The sequence below is a fragment of the Synchiropus splendidus genome, chromosome 9 (assembly GCF_027744825.2).
Source record: "Synchiropus splendidus isolate RoL2022-P1 chromosome 9, RoL_Sspl_1.0, whole genome shotgun sequence".
Lineage (NCBI taxonomy): Eukaryota > Metazoa > Chordata > Actinopteri > Syngnathiformes > Callionymidae > Synchiropus > Synchiropus splendidus.
Window position 1 is genome coordinate 18,499,534 of NC_071342.1, and position 23,814 is coordinate 18,523,347.

The 23,814-nt window shown below is 44.4% G+C and overlaps 2 protein-coding genes across 5 annotated transcripts in view; one reads left to right on the plus strand and one right to left on the minus strand.

Moving 5' to 3' along the window:
- The window catches only part of zmp:0000000755 (phosphofurin acidic cluster sorting protein 2), a 41,366-nt gene extending 21,154 nt beyond the window's left edge, over positions 1-20,212 (plus strand). Inside the window, exons 4-25 of one of the 2 annotated variants that reach the window (XM_053874456.1) lie at positions 675-800; positions 3,196-3,358; positions 5,310-5,401; positions 5,488-5,568; positions 5,880-5,939; positions 7,523-7,674; positions 8,227-8,320; positions 9,837-9,920; positions 10,684-10,811; positions 10,917-11,049; positions 11,158-11,262; positions 11,492-11,598; positions 12,538-12,692; positions 12,773-12,883; positions 13,285-13,387; positions 13,785-13,817; positions 16,321-16,363; positions 16,448-16,490; positions 16,692-16,830; positions 16,896-17,119; positions 17,185-17,298; positions 18,020-20,212. In XM_053874456.1, coding sequence (XP_053730431.1) covers positions 675-800; positions 3,196-3,358; positions 5,310-5,401; positions 5,488-5,568; positions 5,880-5,939; positions 7,523-7,674; positions 8,227-8,320; positions 9,837-9,920; positions 10,684-10,811; positions 10,917-11,049; positions 11,158-11,262; positions 11,492-11,598; positions 12,538-12,692; positions 12,773-12,883; positions 13,285-13,387; positions 13,785-13,817; positions 16,321-16,363; positions 16,448-16,490; positions 16,692-16,830; positions 16,896-17,119; positions 17,185-17,298; positions 18,020-18,135 — 2,406 coding nt within the window. In that variant the 3' untranslated portion in view covers positions 18,136-20,212. The remainder of the gene's footprint in view (positions 1-674; positions 801-3,195; positions 3,359-5,309; positions 5,402-5,487; positions 5,569-5,879; positions 5,940-7,522; positions 7,675-8,226; positions 8,321-9,836; positions 9,921-10,683; positions 10,812-10,916; positions 11,050-11,157; positions 11,263-11,491; positions 11,599-12,537; positions 12,693-12,772; positions 12,884-13,284; positions 13,388-13,784; positions 13,818-16,320; positions 16,364-16,447; positions 16,491-16,691; positions 16,831-16,895; positions 17,120-17,184; positions 17,299-18,019) is intronic. The other variant, XM_053874457.1, reaches the window with a different exon arrangement.
- A 593-nt stretch (positions 20,213-20,805) lies between these two features.
- Positions 20,806-23,120, minus strand: mrpl2 (mitochondrial ribosomal protein L2). Of its 3 annotated transcripts, XM_053874459.1 has the most exons (8): positions 23,025-23,117; positions 22,335-22,430; positions 22,088-22,262; positions 21,845-21,986; positions 21,464-21,579; positions 21,292-21,402; positions 21,131-21,204; positions 20,806-21,046 (listed from the first exon to the last, which is right to left on the minus strand). In XM_053874459.1, the coding sequence occupies exons 2-8, from the start codon at positions 22,404-22,406 to the stop codon at positions 20,837-20,839; spliced, it is 900 nt and encodes a 299-aa protein (XP_053730434.1). In that variant the 5' UTR covers positions 22,407-22,430; positions 23,025-23,117; the 3' UTR covers positions 20,806-20,836. The 3 variants fall into 3 exon arrangements, with proteins under 3 accessions (XP_053730434.1, XP_053730435.1, XP_053730433.1); XM_053874460.1 differs by lacking the exon at positions 21,464-21,579 and having other exon boundaries at positions 21,292-21,422; positions 23,025-23,120; XM_053874458.1 differs by having other exon boundaries at positions 22,088-22,430; positions 23,025-23,120.
- Between the last annotated feature and the right edge of the window lie 694 nt (positions 23,121-23,814).

Genomic DNA, 23,814 nt, shown 5'->3' on the forward strand with positions numbered 1-23,814 from the left:
TTAAATAGCCTTATTTTTTAATACACTTAATTTTCATGCAAAACATATTGGAATAGGAGCATTTAGAAATCTTCCTCTTTATCGTAAATGTGATGAGCAGTATGAAAGTGGTCCTTGTGAATTAAGGGAAAGCATGTGACATTCAAGTACTGCTCTCCAGGCTGCTATGGAAGTTTGTTGGTCTAAGACCAGGCTGCCTAGATGTGTCTCTTATCATCTGCTTCCGTGGTGGGCCAGTCAGACCCATGAACACGCTGAAAGCGAACAATTCCACTCAGAACAAATGGCAGAAACGACTGGTTGATGATGCCATTCTTCCCAGAGAAAAGAGCTGATTGTGATTTGAGCTAAATGGCATGTCTCGCATTCGCCATAAACTTACGATTATGCAGATGGATGGAACCAAATGTGCTCATGATCATGAGCTCTTTCACTCTGCTTCTTACTTTCCTTCTTTTCTATCATACATTTTGCAAATGGTGACTGTCTCCTCACGCAGCTCATCACTACCTCCTAAATTCAGACACGTAGTGGCCACAAATGCAGAGTTAAATCCTCAGTCTACACACAAAGTTTATGTGTATGGATTGGGTTCGTTTTTTGAAATGTAAATTTAATAAGATTCTGTTTTGGGTGAAATGTTGTTGAATACTTCTGTTTTTCCTTTCCAACAGTATCCCCACTTTCTGAAGAGGGATGCCAATCGACTGCAGATAATGCTGCAGAGGAGGAAACGTTACAAGAATCGAACAATCCTGGGCTACAAGACCTTGGCTGTGGGAATAATCAATATGGCGGAGGTAAGGTGGCTCCAATCTGAGAATAGTTTGATGCTTGCTGTGTTTACCAAAGCGTCCATGTCTGCTCTTGTTTGTCTTCTGATCCAGTGACAAACAACCGCGTGTTCTGTCGGGGAGAGAAAAAGAGATTATTTTAAATGATTCATGCTCTTCACACATACTGACGTACGAGATTACGGCCCATCTGGACCTGCGCTGTGTTCCGAAATGACTCTATTGCGGCGTAGCATGCAGAAATAATGGACCCAGCCTGTTGTGGGCATTTGTTTTATGTGGATGTATTATCTGATTAAGTTGTTTTTTGGCCCGTCTCCAAGTCCTATCCAATCGGAAATAACGGTCACCACAAACCAGACTGCAGGGCAGTCGCGCTGTCGGATCAAACAGAGTTCTCCTGCTCGCTGACAGCTTGAAAATGATAAATTGAAAGAGCATGCTGGTAATTGTGCCATTCCGTGGGTCGTCCGCTCTCAATCCTTCCAAAAAAAAACAAATACACTCCGGCGATATAACAGAGGATATTGAGTAATTGGAAACATGGCTGGGCACAGCAAATTCAGGTCAATTAAAAAGGCATTAGTCCAGCAAGTTTGCTGCTTGAACTTTTCAGCTTAAGCTGCAGGACATGGATTGACTGGCATCTGAAAACACAACTAATAAGTCGCTTCAATTTAAGCCGCCACCCTCCGGCCACTCTGTTTTGTTCCTGGCTTTTGTACACAGCCCACAATTTAATGTGAATGAAGCATGAGTGGCCATTATTGGGTCCTGTTCTGTAATTACATTGTCAGTTGAAACCCTCAAGTGCCATCATGCCCGGTCTGACAGGGCAGTGTAGCGTAGGAAGTCGCTGACTGCACGTCGCCTGCAGTTCTCAAACACACCCCTGCTTGTGTTTTGGGGAAATGAGTTCACTCCCTGTGGAGGAATTCATCAAGTGTTATATTGGACGACATTTCGTTGGATTCATAACAGGGAATGTAAACAGGGCTTTACTGTTGGACTGCGTGATAGCCATCTAATAACACCTGGGCCAGGAATTCTGTTGTCATAGACAACCCCAGTGCCTTTTTTGCTTTCGGCGTGTGATGTTGTAAAGGGCAGCTATAATCTCCTTTTGATTAGTTTTAACCCAAGATCCTCTCCTGGACTTTCACGGGCGAGTTTTTTGTTCTTCACATTTAAGCAGGACTAGTATTTTTCCAGTCTTGAAATTTTCTTCCAGCCCTAGTTGCTCGTAACTACTCTCACTAAGATCCTCAACCCTGACCGTGCAAGAACAAGGCGGAGGCCTCTCCATGGTTGCCCTTTAATCCCTTGGTGTATTGACTGTCGCATGCTCATTGAACATTACTGCAGTGCATATAAGGGACATCTAAAGACAAGATAAAGACACGCATTGTCAGGAAATATGTACTTAATCATTTCACTTGACAAGATTTATTAGATTGAGATTGGCATGTCTAGTTATGAGATGTATCCAGGGGTCCAAAAATGTGGATTTTAAGTTGACATTAATTTTGACAGCCCCAAAATAAGTATACAATACTAGATTTCACCATAGAATAACAGACAGTATCTGGTTTTAAGATGATTTTGCTTAGATTCTAACGTCTAACAGCCTGAAAATAGGTGAAATAAATGCCTGTTTGATGAGTTGTGATATGGCTGCACCTCAACATGCTTGAAATAAGAGCAAAAAGATAAGCAGTTTATCACTACATCTTACAACAAGATTTATTTTGATGAGCTACAGGGCCAGTGATGTAAAATATATATGTTGGCAGTACTTTCCCTCATTCTGAGATTTCCTGTCTATTCAAGACAAAAAAGGCAAGGCTAAGCTTGGTTTAAGATTTTAGTGAAAAGTTGCACCAGCAATAAGAAATTTGCTCTTAAAACCAGATCAATCTGACACTTTTAAATCTTGCATTTATTTGACCTTGTTAAGAACCACATAATTTGCAGAGTGGAACCCAATGGAAGGTTTGTTCGAACTAGAAAATTCAAACACTGAAAGCAGAGAACAAGACATGTATAGTTGTTGTTAGCTTTGGTTGGCAGCCATCACTTCTGAGGAGGACTGTCCAACCAGACCGTTCTCATACCTTACTGGCTAAAACCTTGTGGATGTTTGAATAATAAAAGTTCCATGTGTGAAAGTTTACTATTGTTAATGTGTAAAATAGTTTAAATTCATCATTTCAAATTCCCTGTTGTCAGTTTAGAGTTTTTACCATGTTATGATGTTGAATAATGCAGTTGCTTTTGTGTTATCGCTCCGTCAAAAATGCTGTTTATCTTTTGAAAAAAAAGGGAGCGCTCACTCATTGCAAAGCAAGCACTCTACCAGCAGGTTTCACTGATATCATTCTTTTCATCGCTCGCATGTAAGGTGATGCAACACCCAACGGATGGCGGTCAGATTTTGGGTCTTCATAGCAACGTGAAGGAGGCGCCGGTGCGAGTGGCAGAGATCAGCGTTTTCTCCCTCTCCAGTCAGCCCATCGACCACGAGGATGGCAGCGGACAGCCTGGCCGAAAAACCAAAACCTCAGGTGTGTGGCTCCATCTCTTATCTGCTGGTCACACATGCTCAAATTTCAGCCTCCGCCCTTTTCCCTCGCTGCGTACCTCCTTCCACATGGCTTCGATTTCCCATCCACGGGCAAAATAAAGTCTATTAATCCCAGAGCAGCTCGTGGCCAAGAATATGTAACTCACGTCAGCTATGCGTGTAATGTTGATTTGCGGGCCCAGCAGATGTAGGGCCTGTTACCTTACACCACTCTAATTCTGGACGAGGGGGAAATTTGGAGCTCCTGCTCGGCCTCCACGCCTTGGTCCCGCTATGCCGATCCGTCACCGTTCTGGATGTTATTAAAGAGGCCGCTCAAACATAACAGATGAGCTCACGCAGCAGGTATTAGGTTTGTGTCACACTGAAGGGAAGCAGGCTGTTTATCTTTCTCATCTCCATAGTCGTCTTTAATAACATCCACCCGATGTTTCACAGAAGGAAGACAGGATTATTTTAATGCCCCTATTTATATCTATATTAAAATAGTCCTCTGCTAAAGTGGTGTTTAATGAAAGAACAGCTTCAAGGCCATTCTGCATAATCTGATCCCGAGACTAGAAAATAAGCCGTTTCTCATAAAATTAATTTCTTTTCATTCCGCGGAGCGAAAGTTGACATTTAATCATCGAAGATTTCATCCGCCTTTATTTCCTCGCTCCTCTCCCCCGCCAACTATTATACACAATAAACGGTGACGATAAGTGTGAAATGGCAACAAAAAAATCAATCAGAATTCTCCGCATGAGATTTGTGTCCTTCGGCTTACACTGGCATTTTGTAGAAACAGTCAATACACAACAATGAATTTATAGGTCACATAATGGAATCAAGTGTGGTGCAGGCACGTGAACGCGCACGGTATCTGTCTAACCACCCATCCAACCTCTGTCTATCTGCCTGTCCAACCAAACATCCATCCATCTGTCTGCCTTTCATCTTTCTGTCTGCCTGTCTGTCCTTCTGTCCATCTATCTGTCCATCTGTCTGCCTGTCTGTCATCGTCTATCTGTCCGCCTGTCTGTCCGTCCGTCTATCTGTCTGTCTTCCTGTCAGTCCATCTCCCTGTCTATCATCTTTCTGTCTGCCTGTCTGTCCTTCTGTCCATCTGTCTGTCTGTCTGTCTGTCTTCCTGTCTGTCCATCTGTCTGCCGTTCATTTTTCTGTCTGCCTGTCTGTCCTTCTGTCCATCTATCTGTCCATCTGTCTGCCCGTCTGTCATCGTCTATCTGTCCGCCTGTCTGTCCGTCCGTCTATCTGTCTGTCTTCCTGTCAGTCCATCTCCCTGTCTATCATCTTTCTGTCTGCCTGTCTGTCCTTCTGTCCATCTGTCTGTCTGTCTGTCTTCCTGTCTGTCCATCTCTCTGTCTATCATCTTTCTGTCTGCCTATCTGTCCTTCTGTCCATCTGTCTGTCCGTCTGTCTTCCTGTCTGTCCATCTGTCTGCCTTTCATCTTTCTGTCGGCCTGTCTGTCCATCTGTCTGCCTGTCTGTCATCGTCTATCTGTCCGCCTGTCTGTCCGTCCGTCTATCTGTCTGTCTTCCTGTCAGTCCATCTCTCTGTCTTTCATCTTCCTGTCTGCCTATCTGTCCTTCTGTCCATCTGTCTGTCTGTGTCTGTGTCCGTCCCACACAAAGTGTTTGCTGTGCCTTTAGTGTATTGTACTGTCAAAAGTTGAAAACCTTCGACAGACAGACATGATAGACTAACTATCTGGTTCAGCATCAGATGTTTTTTAAGCTTCATTTTCCACTCTTGCGAAGCTTAGGATTAGTTGTCTTCGACACAGACTGGATTTTATCTCGCTGCAATTTTCATTTCCGGTGGGATTAATAACCTTTAAAATTTGTCCACACATACTTTTATGACTTATGATTTCCCCGTCCTACATGAAAGGGTTGATGTTAATCCGGTTTTGGTACTTTTCCAGACCGCTCTCCAGACATGGATAACTATTCCGAGGAGGATGATGACAGTTACTCTTCAGAGCAGGAAGCCAGTGATGACGCAGCTCACGGACCGGTCTGTTGCTTCTGACAAGTCATTTTAGAAGGGAGCTCATTTTTCAGCGCCATTAAATATTATGTTCCCATCTCATTCCACGCTAGGATCTTTATGATGAAGACGACGAGGTGCGGAAGCCCAAGAAAGCTAGAAGGAAAATGATCCGTACCACATCCATGACAAGGGTGAGTTTCTGCCCCAGTGAGTATCGGCCCACTAATCACCAACTGTGAGAGTTGACCCAAGTTTGCTGTCGCCCAAGCTTTTAGGGGAAAGCACACAATGTGTTCCATTTGCAGGAGCCATTAGGGCGATGCGGATGAACATGTAAATGAATACTGTGGGTTCACTGGACTGATTCTAATGGTCTTTACATAGAGTGGCTGCGAATGACTAATCCACTGGACAGTAACTGGGAGAACTGATAAGCCAGAGTCCAGCTGTCACACTTACTTAGTCGCAACAGTCCTAATTGCTCGCTTTTTCCCTGTCTCAGCAACCCAACTTCAAGCAGAAGTTTGTTGCCCTGCTGAAGAGGTTCAAAGTCACAGACGAGGTGAGTCGTCCTGCCAAAGCTTTTTCAGTCGCCGTGATGTTCATGAAGGGTTCACCGTGGCCTTCCTGCCACACAAGTCTCGCGTCCTCAATAACCAGCTATTTATTGTGACAACTGGGGGACATCAGAGATGACAAAAGTGTAGACGGAAGGTTAGTGGGGGGGGGTCGCAGTGAGGTTGGCATCGACAGTCCAAACAGCCTGTTAGGAAAATAAAACCACTCTTTAGGTATTAGACTCATTCAGCTGCCGCAGATGATTTATGATACATTGCCATTAGCAGCTACCCTGAATCCATTACAGCCTTTTGTTCCACACCACTTAATCGAATGACGAACGTGGGCCGCCTGCATACTTATCTTATTCAAATGTGTTTTTTCCATTTGTGTCCTTGACCAGATGCCTTTTGTGGTTTCTATAAAGGATGTTTGATTCGGTCAGCAGCAAGATGTGCGCCTGAGTGTGTGGCTGCTGCACAGCACAGAGTGCTGCACGTTCGTATGATAATGATTTTCAGTAAACAGGGACCACAACAGAGTATGAATTCTACATTTGATTTAACATTAACACTGAAGTTGAAGTCCTATTCATTCAATTTATGAGAGTTTTACTCACTTGTTTAATGCATGAACCATCACCTAATATATATGTTTATGGCAGAAACCCTGAACACAATATTCATAACAACGATACAATCGCTTATAAGTGCTTTTGTTAGGCTGCCAAATATTTTTTGTTTCTTAATAAGCAAGGTATTTCCATATATACATCTTCAGTTAACCAGCACTTAGTCCTGTTCAGGTTTGCAGGGAGTGCTGGAGCCTATCCCAGTGGTCATTGGGCGAGAGGCAGGAACACACCCTCGACAGGTCGCCAGTCCATTCACTCACCATTCACACACACTCACACCGAGGGGCAATTTTAGAGTAAGTGGAGGTAGAGTGAGGAGAAACCAGAGTGTCTGGAGAAATACCATGCAGGCACAGGGAGAACATGCAAACTCCTCATTCAGAGCTGAACTGTGAACCTTCTTGCTGAGAGGCAACAGTACTAACCATTGCACCGCTGTGCCACCCTAAACAATGAATTTAAGACATGTAAAATGCACTTACAACTATGAATAAAACACAACCTGTGACAGAGCAGAGTCTTAACCCAGTGACGTGAACGCTGGTCTGTGGGTCATCCTGTCCGGGATTCGCTTTGGTGATTCAGGAAGCTCCAGGTGATCTTTTATCACGTTTCCCGTCTCTAATCTCTTCCTTGCGGTGAGACGGCTCGCTCTGCCAGGACTCTATAAATACATAGCCGGGAGGAGACGAGAGGGCAGAGTGTGTTTATCAGCGCCCTGCCAGCTCCTGCACTTCTGGAGTGGCATTAATCACCTGATTAGTCCAAACCTCTGCCTGCGTGCACTTCTTATGATAGATGCCCTGCGGGAAGTTCGAGCCGGGGTCGGCAGCCGGAGGCGTCCTCCACCAATTGCTTTCAATTGGTCTGCATCTGAACAAGATGCTAATGCACAACAACATTTTTTTTTTCATGGGAACAAATCCCTGTTATATTGGAATGTTCTTCTGCAGGTTCTGGACTCCGACCCTGTAGACCAGACCCAGGAAGTGGAGGAGGACCTGGACCTGCTCTATGACAGTCTGGAGGTGTATAACCAGAGTGACAGCGGGCCGGAGATGGAGGACAACGAGAGCGTCCTGAGCACACCCAAACCCAAACTCAAGTAAGTTCGTACCCCAGTCAAACACATCTGAGTGTGTCCACATCTAGATAAGACTTTTGCTTTGGCATCAGGTGGATTAATGCGCCTGTTTATTTACCTGGGATCGTTTACATCTGGCTTTTTGCCAAACAACTAAGAACAATGCCATTTTGCAATTGTAGTGGGAATATAGATAGGGAACAGATGATAATATTTTGGAGGCATTCTGGAACACAACTTTTTTTTCTGTAATTTAATTTGATACATTATTATATTAAATGTCTGTTGCCTCACTGTCAGTTTGTAATTTCTCCATCGCAATGTACAATTTAAAGGGGTAATAATGTTACACATAGTGTATAAGTATTAACTGTTCTGCATATTTTTTTATTTTTGTTTCAGTTGAATTACTTTATTTTTATGTGTGATAAATCTGCTAGTCCAGGTCACTGAACTTGCTGCTGAATTTTTTGCTGTGAGCAAAACAAGTCGGGGAAAGACTGCTGACGTTTACTCTTCAAAAAACAAAAAAAGTCATTAAAACTATTCTCTGGTCTCGATTCTGTTGTCCAGGCCTTTTTTCGAAGGGATGTCTCACTCCAGCTCCCAGACTGAGATCGGCAGCATACACAGCCATAAAAGCCAGCAGAGAGAGCTGTCATGTCCCGTAAGTAGATCACCAACAAACCCCTCTGATCCACTCCACTCTCTCTGTTTACCCATAAACCTCTTTTTTGTCTCTCAAGAGCCTCTTTTTGTAAACACTGTTATGCAACGCATGCGCCCATGGGCACTCTTTAAATGTCTGGCAGCCGTTGGAGCTTAGACTGGGTCAGGGATTCCCAAGAACCAAAATGCTACATGGGAAAGCATTCTGGGAATGATGGAAATGTAAGGCAACAACTCCCTCCCCTAAACAGGACAGAGTCCCGTGGCCCTTACCCTCTTCACCCCTGCATCCCTCTAGTATTTATAGGCACTGACACAGGGTGACCCCTCCACTACCATCAACACACACTCAGACATAAATATGCTCCCGAGCGCAGTGAAAAAAAGAGGCCAGAGCAATCCTTGAATTCCTCCTCCCAGATTTATGGGCCATAGGAAACAACAAGGCCAGAGAAATGTGACGGGAGACCGCGCTGTTTATAGATATCAGAGAATCCATTTCAGTCCGTAATAAAACAGCGGAGTGGCTTTCAGGGCTAATGTTGTCCTCCACTTCACTCTCTTAATGTCTCTACTCAGATTTTTAAAGGCCTTTGAAATGGAAATAGTTTGATTCGTTTACCAAATGAGTGAATGTAGAGAGAGTTACAGCGGCTGTTGTGTAAAGAAGGATGTTAAACTGACTACGATCTTTGATAAACTCACTTTGAGTTACTATTTCAGTCAACGCATGCAGAGTTTGTCAAACATCGCACAGTCAGTTGGTTCTACTGAGCATCAAGTTGTTTGCTCCCAATAAGGATCGTAACTCCTGGAAAATCTTTTGAAGTATTAATATCTTGGCTACAGAACATCATTAGAACGTCATTACAAGGTATTTTTTCATATTTTTACGAACGAGAAATACTGCTAACATGAGCATTACTCATTAAAAGAATCAAATTCTGTTAAAGACTTTGGGGCAAGAAGAACATAGACATTTACTTATTTTAGGATTTAGAATTCAGTTAGTAATGAATGATAAAGTACAATATATTTAGCGCTGTTTTCGCTCTGACCTCATGAGGGCCAGATAAATGAAGGCCAAGGGCCCCATGTGGCCCCCGGGCCATACTGAGCCCAGGACTACACTGAAACATGACTTACAAATGTGACAAATACAAACGGAGCATCTGAATTAAGAAGGACGCATTAAGTAGCTTATAACAGAGGAGCGCTACAGTCATGATTTGTGAACGGCAGGATTAAAAGAAATTTGTCCAACTGGCATAAATTCATGAGATTTTGCTTCTGTATGATGATGAGCTTTGTCTTGGTCATTTCCTCCAACAGACTTAAGCAACCACTGGTTGATTTTGATGTCTTTCCAGTCACCATGTAGCTAAAATGTCCCAACATAAAGCAACAGTGGTAAAGGAAAGAGCATTTTGTGGGCTATAAGTTCTATATCTGTGCTGTCTTTCTAACTGAGAGACTGCATAACACAAGTGTTTTCATGTGTTGTTGCCCTCTAGAGCGGAGACTTCCTCACTGTGGAGAGATGCAAAGTTCAAGGGTCCCGCTACCAAGATGACAGCGCCGCAGACACCACTGTCGGGGTACGTTCCAGAACTGCAGATGTGTTGTTTCTACCTCCCACTAGCATCTTATTCTTCCCTTCCTGTCAAATCTTTTTCAAAGAGGTCACATAAACACACGCGAACCAAACAGCGCAGTCATTCATTATAAATCAGCAGACCGGACAAGGCCGGACCCCCGTGTGGGATCCTGACGGATGACCGTCGAAAAATCGCTTGTTTGTGTTTGTTGTTGCTTCTGTGCTGTCAGGTCAGTCTAACCTTGGCAGTGTCCCACTGACTCCGCACCCCACCCCTCCTGGGCTGTGTGTGCTTTGTTCCACTAACCCAGTTGAAACTGGCCGTGGAAGCTGCTGCAGCCCTCGCCACCGACTCAAAGACCATGACCGTATAGCTCAGCTGCCACGGCAGGGTCACTCAACAAACTCAAAAAAGTTACATTATTCATCACTCCTCTCTCGTCCTTTCTGGCAGCAATTTCTCTTTTTTATTCTCCAAAAAATGTCATGCGCTGTTCAGCTATTCACGTTAATTTGCGATCGGCCCATTTATTCTCCCTGTTTTCGTCAGCATGACAGCACTTTATTGAATTGAAGTTGCACTGCTGTCGCCTAAACAACTGGTGATATATAAAGAATAAATGCCCTGCGCTCAGCTGTTTGAGTGTGAAAGAGAACGTGATGCCCGCCGATGCGACATGACGGCACCTGTGTTGTGATAAACAACAGTATTGTTCGCTAAAGCCCCCCCAGCTCAAATCTTGGCTCCCCTTTGTTTGGCACAGGAGCCAGAGACTGATGACAGCAGGACGGTGCCAGGGGAGGTGAGCAGCTGGGATGTCAACACTGAACGGATGACCAGCACGGTTGGCAAGCTCTGCAAGACGGAGTCCCAGAACCACATGTCTCCCAGGTATCCAGCTGAGCACAGACTGGGAAATAAAGATGAAGCTTATGGACCGGTTATTGGGGCGAAAGGTCAAGGTTGCGACGCTGACCTTGTTTATCTCCTCATTAGCAAAGTGGAGAACAGGTTGCCGAGGCGTCCGCGCAGCACCTCCATGAAAGACAGGCAGAATTCCAAGGCTCAGAGCGACAGAACCAGCAGCATGGAAAGCGAGTGCTCACCAGATTCACGGCTCATAGCACAGGTAAACAACTCTCAGCCGCAGGAGAAATCTCCAGCAGCATGTTTGTCCTTCATAAAGGAAAAGGCGCCAGCTCACGCTCGCTCTCTGTGCTAATGATGCGTCCCGAAGGTTCCCAGGAAGTCTGTGTACGACCAGCTGAACCAGATCCTCATCTCAGATGAACGCCTACCAGAGAGTATCATTCTCATTAACACCACGGAGTGGCAAGGACAGGTGTGTGTTTAAATCTGTTTCCTTTCGCACCGAGCGCTTTTCTTACTGACGTGTGAAACCAATTCAGCAGCAGGTGCCGTCTGTTAGCTTGTTGTTGCTACTCTGTTTACAGCTCATCTCTATGTCTCTCTGTGTTTCATTGTCGCTGGTTAATAAATTCATATTTTTGAATTTCGGTCGCATTTTGTGACATGCAAATTTTTATTTTGAACCTGTTTCATGTGTGCAGTACGTCGCTGACTTGCTCCACGAGCAGAGTCAGCCCATCGTCTCCACCTGCTCCGCGGCAGACATCCAGGCCGCCTTCAACACCATCGTCACTCGCATCCAGCGATTGTAAGACTCCCACACACACTCGTGTCAATCATAAGTGTTAGTGCTATGCTAATTAAAAAGGTAGAATATATCGCCTTTCGAACCAAGATGAGTTTCAAAATGCAGTGCGTTAAGAAACTAGAATATCATAGCTGTCTTTCAAGCCACTTATTTATGCCTATACTATGCAATATTATTACCCTATCATGTTATCTATATCAACGAATACACTCCTTAGCATTAGAAATATGGTTTATCGCATTGAGCTCATCGGGGCAGCAGGTGGCAGTAGTGGCCTCACTTGCACAACACACATCTGGACCAAGATGTGTCTGTATATATGTGTCTCAAATGAGGTCAAAGCGCATTATATAATAAAACATTTACAGTTCTGTGGCTAAGAAATTTACTTCTTAATATTATCTTCCAATATTTTAGATTTACAGTGAGAATCCTTCAATGAAATGTATATAAAATTAAATAATATATATTTTTCCCCTTTGTTTTATAATTACAGGTGGGACTCAATAAAAAATGAATTTAAAAGTATTAACATTAACGATTAATCCCGTTTTAATATTACCAGAATGATCAAAATTAATGGTTATTTGTTGCCTGCGAAAGAAAGTTTTTACCTGAATTATCTCAATTATTTGCATCATTTTTTGTTATTAATAAATTTAAAAATAGTTAAAGTCCAACCACTATTTTTAAAATTGAAGTCACATAACTGATGTCAGATTTAAGACCCTTTTTCTTCTGTACTTCTGTTTTTTGTCCTCTCACAATTGTAGCAGTTAAATTGGAGAATTAACTGTCCACCTAATAGATTTGTACATGCCAGATTCTTAATGATTGAAAACGTTTCACACATAGATATGTACCCTTTAAATGCTTCTTTTTTTTTAAGATATATGCAAAATCCTCATGAAGTACTGATGGTCTTTGCTTTTCCGTCAGCTGTAACTGCAACGCACAAACACCCCCCACCATGAAGGTGGCAGTGGCAGGCGACCAGTGTTACCTGAGCACCATCCTGAGGTTCTTTGTGGAGCAGCTCGCCAACAAGACGCCTGATTGGCTCAGTTACATTCGCTTCCTCGTCATCCCGATCGGTAAGCTCTCGACGAGACGACAGCAAGAACATTTTTATTTTCCATGTACAACCATTGAGAAAACAACCACTCGCACACAGGATCTCATCCACTGGCGAAGTACGTGGCCTCTTTCGACAGCAAGTTCAACAGCATCTTCATGGACACTGCTTGGAGGGAGCTGTTCTGCAGGACGGAGCGGCCCACTTCAGGTACTCCCCTGCACCTCTGTGATGCGCGGCTCCGAGGCGAGACTGTGTGTCAAATGCTCAGCCAAGTTGAAAGCGGAGAGAAATGAGGTTCAGATCGCAGGTCAGGAGCTGATGGATGAGGGAGGGAAGCCTTTTCCCAAATGTTAGAGACATCTACAGCCTGTTTTCTGGTCCAGCAAACTCTCTATCTAAAATAATCTATAAATTCAAGACGATTTTGCCCACGAGACGCAGATGATCCATCTTGTGTGTCACAAGGTCGACATCACACAGGTTTTAATGACCTTTTTTTTTTACGCCGGTGGCCTTCTTCTGCCTAATTCTGCCTGAGATGAATGAACGCTCTTCTTGCCGTCGCCTGAATTAAAACTTTCTTTACTCATTTCCCTCTCTCCTTGCAGATAACATCGATGTAGCAGGACGTGTTGTTCAGTACCTAGCCGGCGCCAACGTGTCGCACCAGTTCCCCATCTCAGAGGCGATGCTCACGTACAAACAGAAGAGGTAGGTGCAGACCCAGAGTGAAGCACACCAGCGTTTGCATTTGTTTCGTGTGCTTCTGCTGCACCATTTGCATGTCTGTGTTGGAATGACCTTCAGTGCAGTTACACAGCTGTGTGGTTTAGAAAAAATACATTTGATTCTTGAGCATGTAGCATCTCACGTCGGGACTGGTGCCGTGATATATATATATATATATATATATAAGGTGTTTTGGACGGAGGTGGGAGAGCGTGCTGCTTGTGTCCTCAATACTCTGCTTGTTACTCTCTGATGTGTGACCAGATGACTTCCCCTCGGTGTGATGTAAGCGTCCTGCTGCTCACCAGGATTTAAAGACGACACGTTTTAACACTGTTGCGTTCCTTCTCCTCCCTTTCCCCTTTTATTTGCATTCAAGGAAAAGAAGTTTGTATTTTGATTTTTACATCAGGTATCGAACTCAACTTGTTTGTTTTGTTCCTCTCCACCATCTGGCTTGAGCTCCTTAATGTGTCTAACATTTTCCTTTTCTCACTCACTGTGACTTCACTCTGCACTCTGTCTGGACTTGTGTCTTGATTTTTTTTCAATTTTTTTTTTTGTGTCTGTGTGCGACTTAAACACTGACTCCCTGCTGCTGTTGCTGTGATCTGCCTAACAGCCTTTTAAAGTAACCCTGCCGAGTGGAATGGATCTCTGTGTTCTCGTGTACCAACAGTAGATGGCCTTTAACACGGACTGATGAGTGAACCGTGTCCTAAATCACACTGGAGCACCACACTGTAGACTTTTTGTTCTCCCACTCACCTCAACTTTGGCAACAGTGCAACTGTGCATCATCACTTTTTTTTTTTTCCACCCTAGCATGTGTTGATATGAACAATTGGGGATTTGGTGTGAAAAAGTGTTGGATCGGATTGGGAGGCGAAGTCAGAGTTGATGCTTTTGGGTTTGTAGCGTTCTTAAAAGGACAATACTAAACTGAATTGATAATAGAAAACCGTTTCTAACTGTTTTAAAATCTTGTTTATTGGCAAACATATTCCAGGTGAACATATTAACTGATGACTGTAGTCGCGTTCATCCGTTCATTTTCTGCTGTTTATTCACATGGTTTTGAGGGGAGCTCTGAGGGAGGAGTTGGGGTCACACAGGATAGCTTCATCATCAAGACAAATAATACACTTGCAAGACATAAATGAGCCTGAGAACGTTGGACACAACTGCAGTGTCTCAGACATCCATTCATTTTCATCTGTGCATTTAGGTTGAGGGGGCAGCAGGTGGGATACAGAGACCCAACCTTTTTTTCTCCCTTCAAACCTCCTACAGCTCTTCCTGTGGAGTAGTTAGATGTTAACTCAACTGAGAGATGTCATCTCTTATTCTGAGACTCAAAATGCCACTGAAATTTCACTCCAACTTTCTGTATAAGTCGTAATTGTGTTGTGGTATTTTAGACTCTCTGTCTACTGGTACTCTTGTTATCAAGTGGTTGTATGTCGTTGAGCAGGTCTATACACAAAAATCAGTATTTGTCATAGGTGTTGTGGTTGACCTGTAATAGTAGTACTTGCCTTTGTGTGGGCGCTACTTTTGTCGGTGTTGTAGTATTAATAGCTATTTTCTCACTGCTGTTGTGTATCTATAAATGTCTCCTGTTGTAGCTGCAGTTGTGTTGTTGAAGGGATCACATGAGATGTGTTTTCTCTCTCTTTTAGTTTTTTTCTGTTGATTTGTTGTAATATTTGTTGTTACTTTTTTAAATTTGTAGATCAGTTAAGTGCAGTTCTTGAAGTTATTTGATCAGTTGTGATTCTTGTTACAGTTGTCTTCATTGTTGTCTTCAGTTGTTCTGGTTTTGGTAGCAGCAGCTACTTGACTGTCAGTTTGTCTAACTGATAGCACAACACCAGCTCATAACAAAACAGCGGCAGTGATGGTGACAAATATTACTGCAACAGCCCCAAGAGTGAATGTTAGAGAAAGGAGAGGAATGAAGGTGAGCCGCAGTAAGATGGAATACATGTCTGTGAATGAGATGGACCCAAGTGGACAGGTGAAGTTACAGGTTGTCTGAACTGTCCAGGGCGAAGAAGAGTGTGAGAAAGAGGTGAAGAAGCGGGTGCAGACAGGATGGAATAATTGGAGAAAAGTGTCAGGTGTGATGTGTGACAAAAGGGTGTCAGCAAGGATGAAAGGGAAAGTGTCCAAAAGGGTGGTGAGGCCAGCAATGTTGTATGGTTTGGAAACAGTGGCACTGAGGAAAAGACAGGAGGCAGAGCTGGAGGTAGCAGAGATGAAGATGCTGAGCTTCTCTCTGGGAGTGAGCAGGATGGATAGGATCAGAGGGACAGCACATGTGCTCAGGTGTTTAGGAGACCAAGTCAGAGAGGCTAGATGGAGATGGTTTGGACATGTACAGAGGAGAGAGAGACAGTACATTGGTAGATGAAGATGTTGAGGTTGGAACTGTCAGGCAGAAGGTGGAGAGGAAGGCCAAAGAGGAGATTGATGGAGGTGGTGAAGGAGGACATGAGGTTTGTAGATTGGAGAGAAGAGGAAGCAGAGGACAGGGTGAGATGGAGGAAGATGATCCACTGTGGCCACCCCTGAAGGGAGAAGCTGAAAGAGAAAGAAGAAGAAATTTTGGAGTTTGTGTTTGTTTACATTAGCGAAGATGGCGCTCTGGACGACTCTTGTTATTGGTCGATATATAGAGCTGTGTACATTGTTGGAGCGGTGCCCTCATTCATCTCATTGTACCCGACCCCGTCCTCTCCAAGATGACCCACCATGTCCACTTCCAGTCTTGTGCCATTTCTGCTGCGACGGGACATGGCACAGGCTGAGACCCGCCATCTTCCCTCCAGGACCATTGACTTGCACCTCTGGAGTGTTGCTGTGTTCGAGCCCGTGGACGCACTCACAGCCTCTTCCTCTCTTTCCCACAGCCCCGACGAGGACTCGTGCCAGAAGTTTGTGCCATTTATTGGGGTGAGGATTTTGGATCTGTGTTCTGTATAGACATGTCTGGATTCATTTCTTATAGTTTTACGATGTTTGTTTGCTTTTACGCAGGTTGTTAAAGTCGGCATTGTTGAGCAAAGCCTGTCGACCTCAGGTAGGAGTCGTTCATGTGCTAGTTCCTGAACGAAGGTGAACAAATATGCTCCGTTCACCGAGCTATTGTCAGGAATGTTTATAAGCTTTTTACGGTTGCTTTTATTGTCAATTCTGCCACATGCACTACATACAGGGGATTGAAATGTTGGGTATATCTTCGGAGTTTTGTGAGTCTGACTTGTTTGTGTGATCTCGGCAGTCGACTCAGACGACGCAATGGGCGTCAACACCAGCATCCTGTCCTCCCCTACGCCCCCGTCGGCCGGTCCGTACGGGAAAGAGATCGGGAGCACGCCGCCGCAGTCTCCGTCCGTGTCCACTGCCCTCTCAGGAGCTGGGTATGACTCAGAAACGGCCACGTCTGAGGCCACGTAATTGCTGATGAACTGGTGACTCTTCACAGTTCTCCGTGTTCGGGCAGCGAGGTCATGGGTCTGCAGGTGGACTACTGGACGTGGCAAGGACCCGAGAAGAAGAAGGAGGGCGAGAAGAGGGACGTGGGGCTGAAGAACACGCTGAAGAGCAATTTCCGCTCTCTTCAGGTCAGCCGTCTGCCATGTGGGGGCGAACTGACCCCTCCCCCCAGCATGGCCATGACCGTGGTCACCAAGGAGAAGAACAAGAAAGGTCGGTTCTGCAGCTGTGTTTGTTTGGAAGCGCTCGACTTCTCACTTGGCTCTTCTGTTTTGTAGTTATTTTCCTCAGTAAGAAGCCCAAGGAGAAGGAGCTGGACTCTAAGAGCCAAGTGATCGATGGAATCAGCAGGTTGATCTGCACTGCCAAGCACCAGCACACGATGCTGAGAGGTGAGGCGGGACGACGCTCTGCTGCCACCTGCTGGCGGCGTGAAAATCATTACCAGATATGTTAGATAGATAGATTTATAACAGGCCTTATTTTGGGGTTTTCGTCCAGTAGAACAGCAAAATAAAATACGTAAATTAGACTAATATTTGTTGACATAAACAACAATTTAGAATTATAATGTACGTTAAAAATACAATGCATATAATAGGAGCTTTTCTGATTCCAAGCCCTGAATAATTACAAAGAAATATCTTTATGGTACATTTCATCATCCATGAGAAACACCTGAAATGTGTTCTACTAAATTAAAATTACCTGTTCGAGGTGTCATGTTCTAAATTCTTCCCTCAGTTGTGTCACATTTACCATGGCATTGTTTCTGCATTATTCTACTTTTAACCTTTTTTGTCCTCTATCTTATAATTCATTTTTAGTTTCATCTTTAGTGATTGTGTTTTCACAGTGCATCTACATATCCTTGGACGCAGATTGGAAAAAAAAAAATATAATGATATGCTTGCGTTGTTGTTTATAATATGAAGAGTTTGTCCCCAATATTTTAATATCCTGGTCATGTTGTATTACAGCGGAATTTACAATCCTTTTTTGTATATGTAGTCCTCTTAAAATGAACAGAATATGAATCTATTTGTCATGATGAAACAAGATTGAAATGAATTAAAACGTGTTTCTCTGTTTTCTCTGTTGTTCCCTGCTCAGTCACGATCGACGGAGTGGAGTGGAACGACGTCAAGTTCTTCCAGCTCGCCGCCCAGTGGCCGACACACGTCAAGCACTTCCCAGTAGGAATCTTTGGTTACACAAAGCCCATGTGACCCTCCACGTAGGAACCGACCCGACTCTCCACTGCACTTGTCCCACCCGGAGGCTCCAGAGGGTCCGGGGACGAGCCCAGGGCAGAAATAGTTTTCCTGTGGAAATCTTAACTGACTCGCAACCACAATGTGTTCAAGACACAATTTCATGTTTGTTGGTTTTTTTTTTTTTTCGATGTCGTCGGCTGTTGTTTCTCTCTCTTTCTCGCTCTTTTTTTTTACACACTACAAACAGAACAAGTACTATTTTGTAAGATTTGTGCTACCGCCTTGGAGGTGATTTGAGGTTTTCAACTATTTGCCACATTTCTATAACGGCAGCTGTGTTTGCACTTTGTTTTTGTCGACATTTTTATTATTTCTGTGAAATCCTACATTTATTGTGACTCTATAGACAATGGAGGCGTGTGATGGTGACGTGCAGTGGTGTGTGTTTGTGCGTGAGACGGAAGGCTGTGTTTGTTTGTGGACAATTGCTGTGAATCCAGACCGAACTCTTCTTTACTAACTGACCCTTTACTTCACCCAGAGTCTCGCTGGCAAAAACACACGGGGGGAAGCAGTTGCCTTGTTGCTTCAAAAGCAGCAGTAAACAACTCGGTGGCTTTTTCAGAATGTAGCTGCGATACACCAGTAAGGTTGGAATTGCTTAAACTTTCAATTAAAAATGCGCTGGGAGAGTCAGTAATAATTCCCTTTTCACCTGTTGCTAGGTAACAGTTCAGCCTCACACTCCTTTGTCCCTCGCCACTTCATCCAGATGTAACCAGGGAACGCTGTTCCCAGTTGTCTGACAGGAAGCCAACAAGAGTCGCGGTAGAATTATATAAATATATGTCACCTCTTTTAGGAGCTTTTTAGTAGAAAGGCAGTAGTTTGGCTCCAAGTCCAAGACGGTGCCATGGCTGTTCATTGGTCAGTCGCAGCAAAAGCTGCTGCTCCCTGAACATTCTGAGGTCAGTTTCCCTCTAAAGTCGAACCCCTATTGTGAACAAGTGTTGCTATACACTTGGACACAACTGCCACTTTTGGGGTGTTCAGGTCTGCGTGGGGAACCCACTGCTTTTCCTCGAGTACTCCAGTGAGTTTTCCCATCCTGGATGGAATCTTTTGTGGAGCTTTTGGGATCACTCTGGCCTGAACCTTCTTCTTAAGAAAGGCGACTACCTCAACAGGCTTGTCCCTCTTCAGAGCCTTGACATCAGACTTTGGGGTGCTCATCTAAACCTACCTGCTTCTTCATTGATCCACTTGAGTTTGAGAAGACCTGGAGAAGGCTTTGCCAAGGTTGAAACCTAACTCAGTAGCAAGCACAAAACACACCGATAGAGGTGTGAAGGATAAGACTGCTACATGTAAAACCTCCCCATTTCTCATTGGGGAGCAGGTCATTTTCTAGATCCACAATATTGTGTTGTAACTTGTTCAGGAATTTGAGGATCCAACTGAGGACATGTGGCGTGGGTGGGTGAAGGTAGAACACCGTTCAGCATGGCCGCCGTGAGCTTCTCTCTACAAACACTGGATGTTCCAGATGTGCAGTGATGTGCCAAAATCATGTCTTGCTTGTTTCAGCCCGACCACAAAGGCGGTGGTCGCAGTGCGAAACCGATGCATATAGTGTATGCGTGTCTCCCCAGTATTATTCAGATGACTGACCTAACCGTGCGCCACATTCGTTCATATCAAGTATAACCAACAATTAAACGTCGTCGTCGTTTAATAAATGCAAAAAAAATGTCGTTCAGTATTGAAGGTCTGACTTGAAACTAAACTTGTAGAAATATGATGGAAAGTGTTTTGCCAGACATCTAAGTCACTGCCTGTGTGTATGTGTGAGTCAGTGTGCGTTACGTGTTCGACGGTACTCCCTGGATAGTGTTGACGTGAACCTTTTTGCAATAGGAAACCTTCAGACAAAGGGCCTTCTGTAAGAGTGTCGTTGCTTTTTTTATAAAGTGGAGACATACAAGCTTTGATAGGCTGGCTTTTGTAGTATTGTATAGAAATCTATATACAAATGTATTATTGTCAACTTTGAGACTCGCCCTTCCACTAAACTCAAAAGCACAAATCCTTATTTCTAAATGCCAAATATAAGACCTAGAAAGTCACTCCCCTCCCCGCCCCCGTATTTATGATGCACTTTTTACACGTTGAATTGGGATAATGTTGGGAGATGACGATGAAATGAAACCACTACCTAAAGAGGGGTTGAGATCAGATGCCGGCTGTGGCGAACATCGTGGCTGTCTGTTACTGCGCTTTGCCAAATGATGTATCTGCGGCTGCCTCTGACTGGACCAGCTTCAGTGAGACGTTTTAGGGAATTCGCCTCTTTTAAAAAAAAAGGATGTTAAATCGAGCGTATTTCAATGTATTTGACCTCAAGTTCATTCTGTTCTGCCCTGAATCTAGAGGTAGCATGGGAGCGCTTCACAAGCCGGGCTCGACAAGCAGCCTGTGGCTTAGGAACGCTGCCCAGTGTCTTTGCACAATTTAAAAAAAGATAAAAAAAACATGACAGTATTTTGAAATTTACCACTAAAATATGGGTTAACTCTGCATGTTTTACTAGAGTTGTAAATATGTTTTGGATTTTTATATTGTTTTTCTTTCCATGCTCTCACAAGCAGTTGTGTTAAATAAAATTTGTAATCTTCTGTAGAAACGGACTCTTTATTCACAGTCTTTACAGGGTTCATTTGGGGATGACCGACGGTATGTTGACGAAACTCTTCATGGGCGGCAGAGGTTTGATCTTGCGTCCGGCCCAGCCGCCTTTCCTCTGCCACAAGCCGCTGGAGGGGCGTTTGCCGAGCCAGCGGTTCCGACCAGCTTTGCCGATGATCCGTTTGTTGTGGTCGATGTTGGACACGCGGCCTACTGTTACCATACAGGTCTCCTGAACCTGAGAGGACAGAACACATTCATGATATGAACCACGTCTTCAAGTCAATGTTTGGTTTATGAAGGTCCGTCTTAACGCACTCACCTGTACTTGCAGCTTGGACGGCAGCTGGACGATGGCCGTTCCATTTACTTTGCGCAGTAGAACACCACTTGTTCCTGAAAAAAATAAATAAATAAAAAGATCCATATACTCTATAATCCATACTACTACAGCATATTCAGAACTAAAACATCACTATTTACCTGCTGCGCGGATGTATTCCGACCCCTTTCCAGGCTGGACCTCCAGGTTGTTGATCAGCGTTCCCACAGGAAGAGCCCCCAGTGGATAAGCGTCTCCTTCATTGGCCGAGACTGCGCAGCGAATCAGCTTACTTTCAAAACAAAACACATCGGTCCTCATGTCTCCTCACACCTGCCATGCGTCCGATCACTCCAGATGTTTTGATGATGTCCCCAGCCTGCATTTTCTCCGTAGCAATGATCCAACGTTTGCGGTTCCCCCCAGCGACAAGGGCGATGTCAGCCGATCTGAGCAACAACAAGGTCAACCCCTACATTGTGTGTGTGTGTGTGTGTAGCAGGCTTAGGTAGAGTATACCTGTGAGGACCAATTTTTGGAATAGGATAGAGACTTCATAATAATAAGGTCATTACAATTGGGTTTCAGTTTGAGTCCTGGTAAAGTTTAGGCATTTGTTTTGGATGGTTAGGTTCAGGGTGAGCAGCTGGGGAAAGGGTTATGGCAATGAAATGTTCCCACAGTGATACAAGTGTGTGAGCTGGCTGGGCTCACCTGCATGGGTCGTATCGTACTTCCACCACCTTCTCCTCAAACGGCACCCCCTCTTTCTGAGGTTCGTAGCGCAGTCGGTGGAAGTCAATAATCCGGTACCTCTGTTTGTGGCCACCGCCGATGCCATGAGTGCGGATCCTTCCTGGTGTTGTGAGAAAACAAGAAAGGTGTCAGCATCTTGAGACTCTTCACACTTCATCACTACTACTAAGGTTTCATCACACTCCACAGCAGCAAACCAACCTGTGTGATCTCGCCCTCCAGTCTTCCTCATGCCGATGGGTCTGACGGTGTATTTCTCCCTGATCTTCCAGAACCTGTTGTTCTGGTCCAGTGTGGTCGTCGTCATGAAGCCTCTGCTAAGTCCAGCAGCACCTAACACACTTCTCTGTGGTGCTGGCTTCACTTGTGCCACCACCTGTACACACACACACATACTGATATAAGCACCACTGTATAATTCCGACTGGACAAGTGCTCCTCTACTCACCTGAGACAGCAGCGGTGCATTCTGGGCAACTGTTAGTGAGCGCAGCGCTCGGGTCAGACACGACACCGCCATCACTCTGCCCCTATTGTCAACCCCCTGCAAGTCAGTATTCTGGATTAGTAAAGTGAGATTGCACTGCAGTTACTTTTAATGGTATGAGACCTCCAAATCTGGAAAATAGCACCAATGCTTCCATCAAATGTGTTGAACTCAAGATATTCAACTATGTAATGCACTTAAATACAGCATGAGACATTTTTCCCGACAAGGTGGGCTTTTGGAAAACGTCTCTCATAAACACAGTCAGGTAAAATGCAGAAGAAAATGTCTTTGAATAAAACATTTGGTACATTATGGAAAGGTCGAAATATCCAGTTGATATTTCCTCACTTTATCCGTCTTATGCATGCACTCAAAAGGCACTCGGAAGTGGACATATACTTTAGAACTGCCTACTGTAATAGACTGTTTAATAGAGCACGTCCACACGAGACAAACGTGTTTATTAAAGCAACGGCGCACTAAAATAACACAGGTTCTTGTTAGCATCCTGACACTGAGCCGCTAGCCACCGGTAACTGTTTTGGTTTTCGCCCACTGATAGGATTCATTTCAGTTGCGTAAGCGACCTGTTGAGCTTCTCCTGTAAATTGTGTCAAACAAGAGAAGAGTAGGACGGAAGAAGCGAACCTTGAAGCGGCTGTTATTTCATTCCAGTTATCTCCCTTCGTCCTTCACTGACAACACGCCGTGTCGCGAACTGATGACGTCAATGGAAAGCGTTCATTCGTTTAACGTTAATATGGACTTTAAGCAAAGAATAACGTAAATATTTAAAAGATAAAAATAATCTAAATTATAATTGTGCAGATGCAATTGCAATGTTGAGTTATTTTTAAATCGTTTCAATTTCAAACAGTAGTTCTCACTGTATTCAGATGAGGGCAGTGTTGTCAAAAGAAAAAAAAAAGATCGCTAGCTAATTAAAAAATGAATTATAACGTCTCGGTTGATAGAGTTACGCACAGCAATAACAAAAGACGGAGTCTGGCTGTGTCGCTCAGGCTGCGCTGCAGCGCCTGCTCTCGGGCGCGATCCCACTACTGTCGAGCGCGGGGGTTTTGACCTGCTCCGTTTCCGGCCTGGGCCGGTGCACCCCTCCTTAGCCGACCTGCTGGTTCCGAGCTCCCCCGGAAACAGCATATCGACACCCAACTTAGTGCGGACACCCGATCCACACAGTCCGCTGGAGCTCAGAGCTCCTGAGCTCAAACCATCCTCCAGTCTCAGCCTCCCAGTCACCTGGATTACAGGCGCGCGCCACCGCACCCGGCTGCTGGGGTCACAGGTCACCTCGCACTTCGAGCAGGAGACGGTGGAAATGCGTCTCACACACAAAACTCTAGTTTGTTTTAACCCGCAGGATTTTATATTGATTTATTTTATTTTATTTTATTTATTTATTTTTTTTTTAGTGAAG

What these genes read in the sequence shown, in the direction of transcription:
- mrpl2 (XM_053874458.1), bottom strand. Translation starts at nt 22,406, where the DNA reads ATGGCGGTGTCGTGTCTGACCCGAGCGCTGCGCTCACTAACAGTTGCC. An exon ending in GTACGATACGACCCATGCAG is followed by an intron (nt 21,580 to 21,844) that starts GTGAGCCCAGCC and finishes GTTGTTGCTCAG; the next exon opens with ATCGGCTGACATCGCCCTTG. An exon ending in CGTCCAAGCTGCAAGTACAG is followed by an intron (nt 21,047 to 21,130) that starts GTGAGTGCGTTA and finishes CTGTCCTCTCAG; the next exon opens with GTTCAGGAGACCTGTATGGT.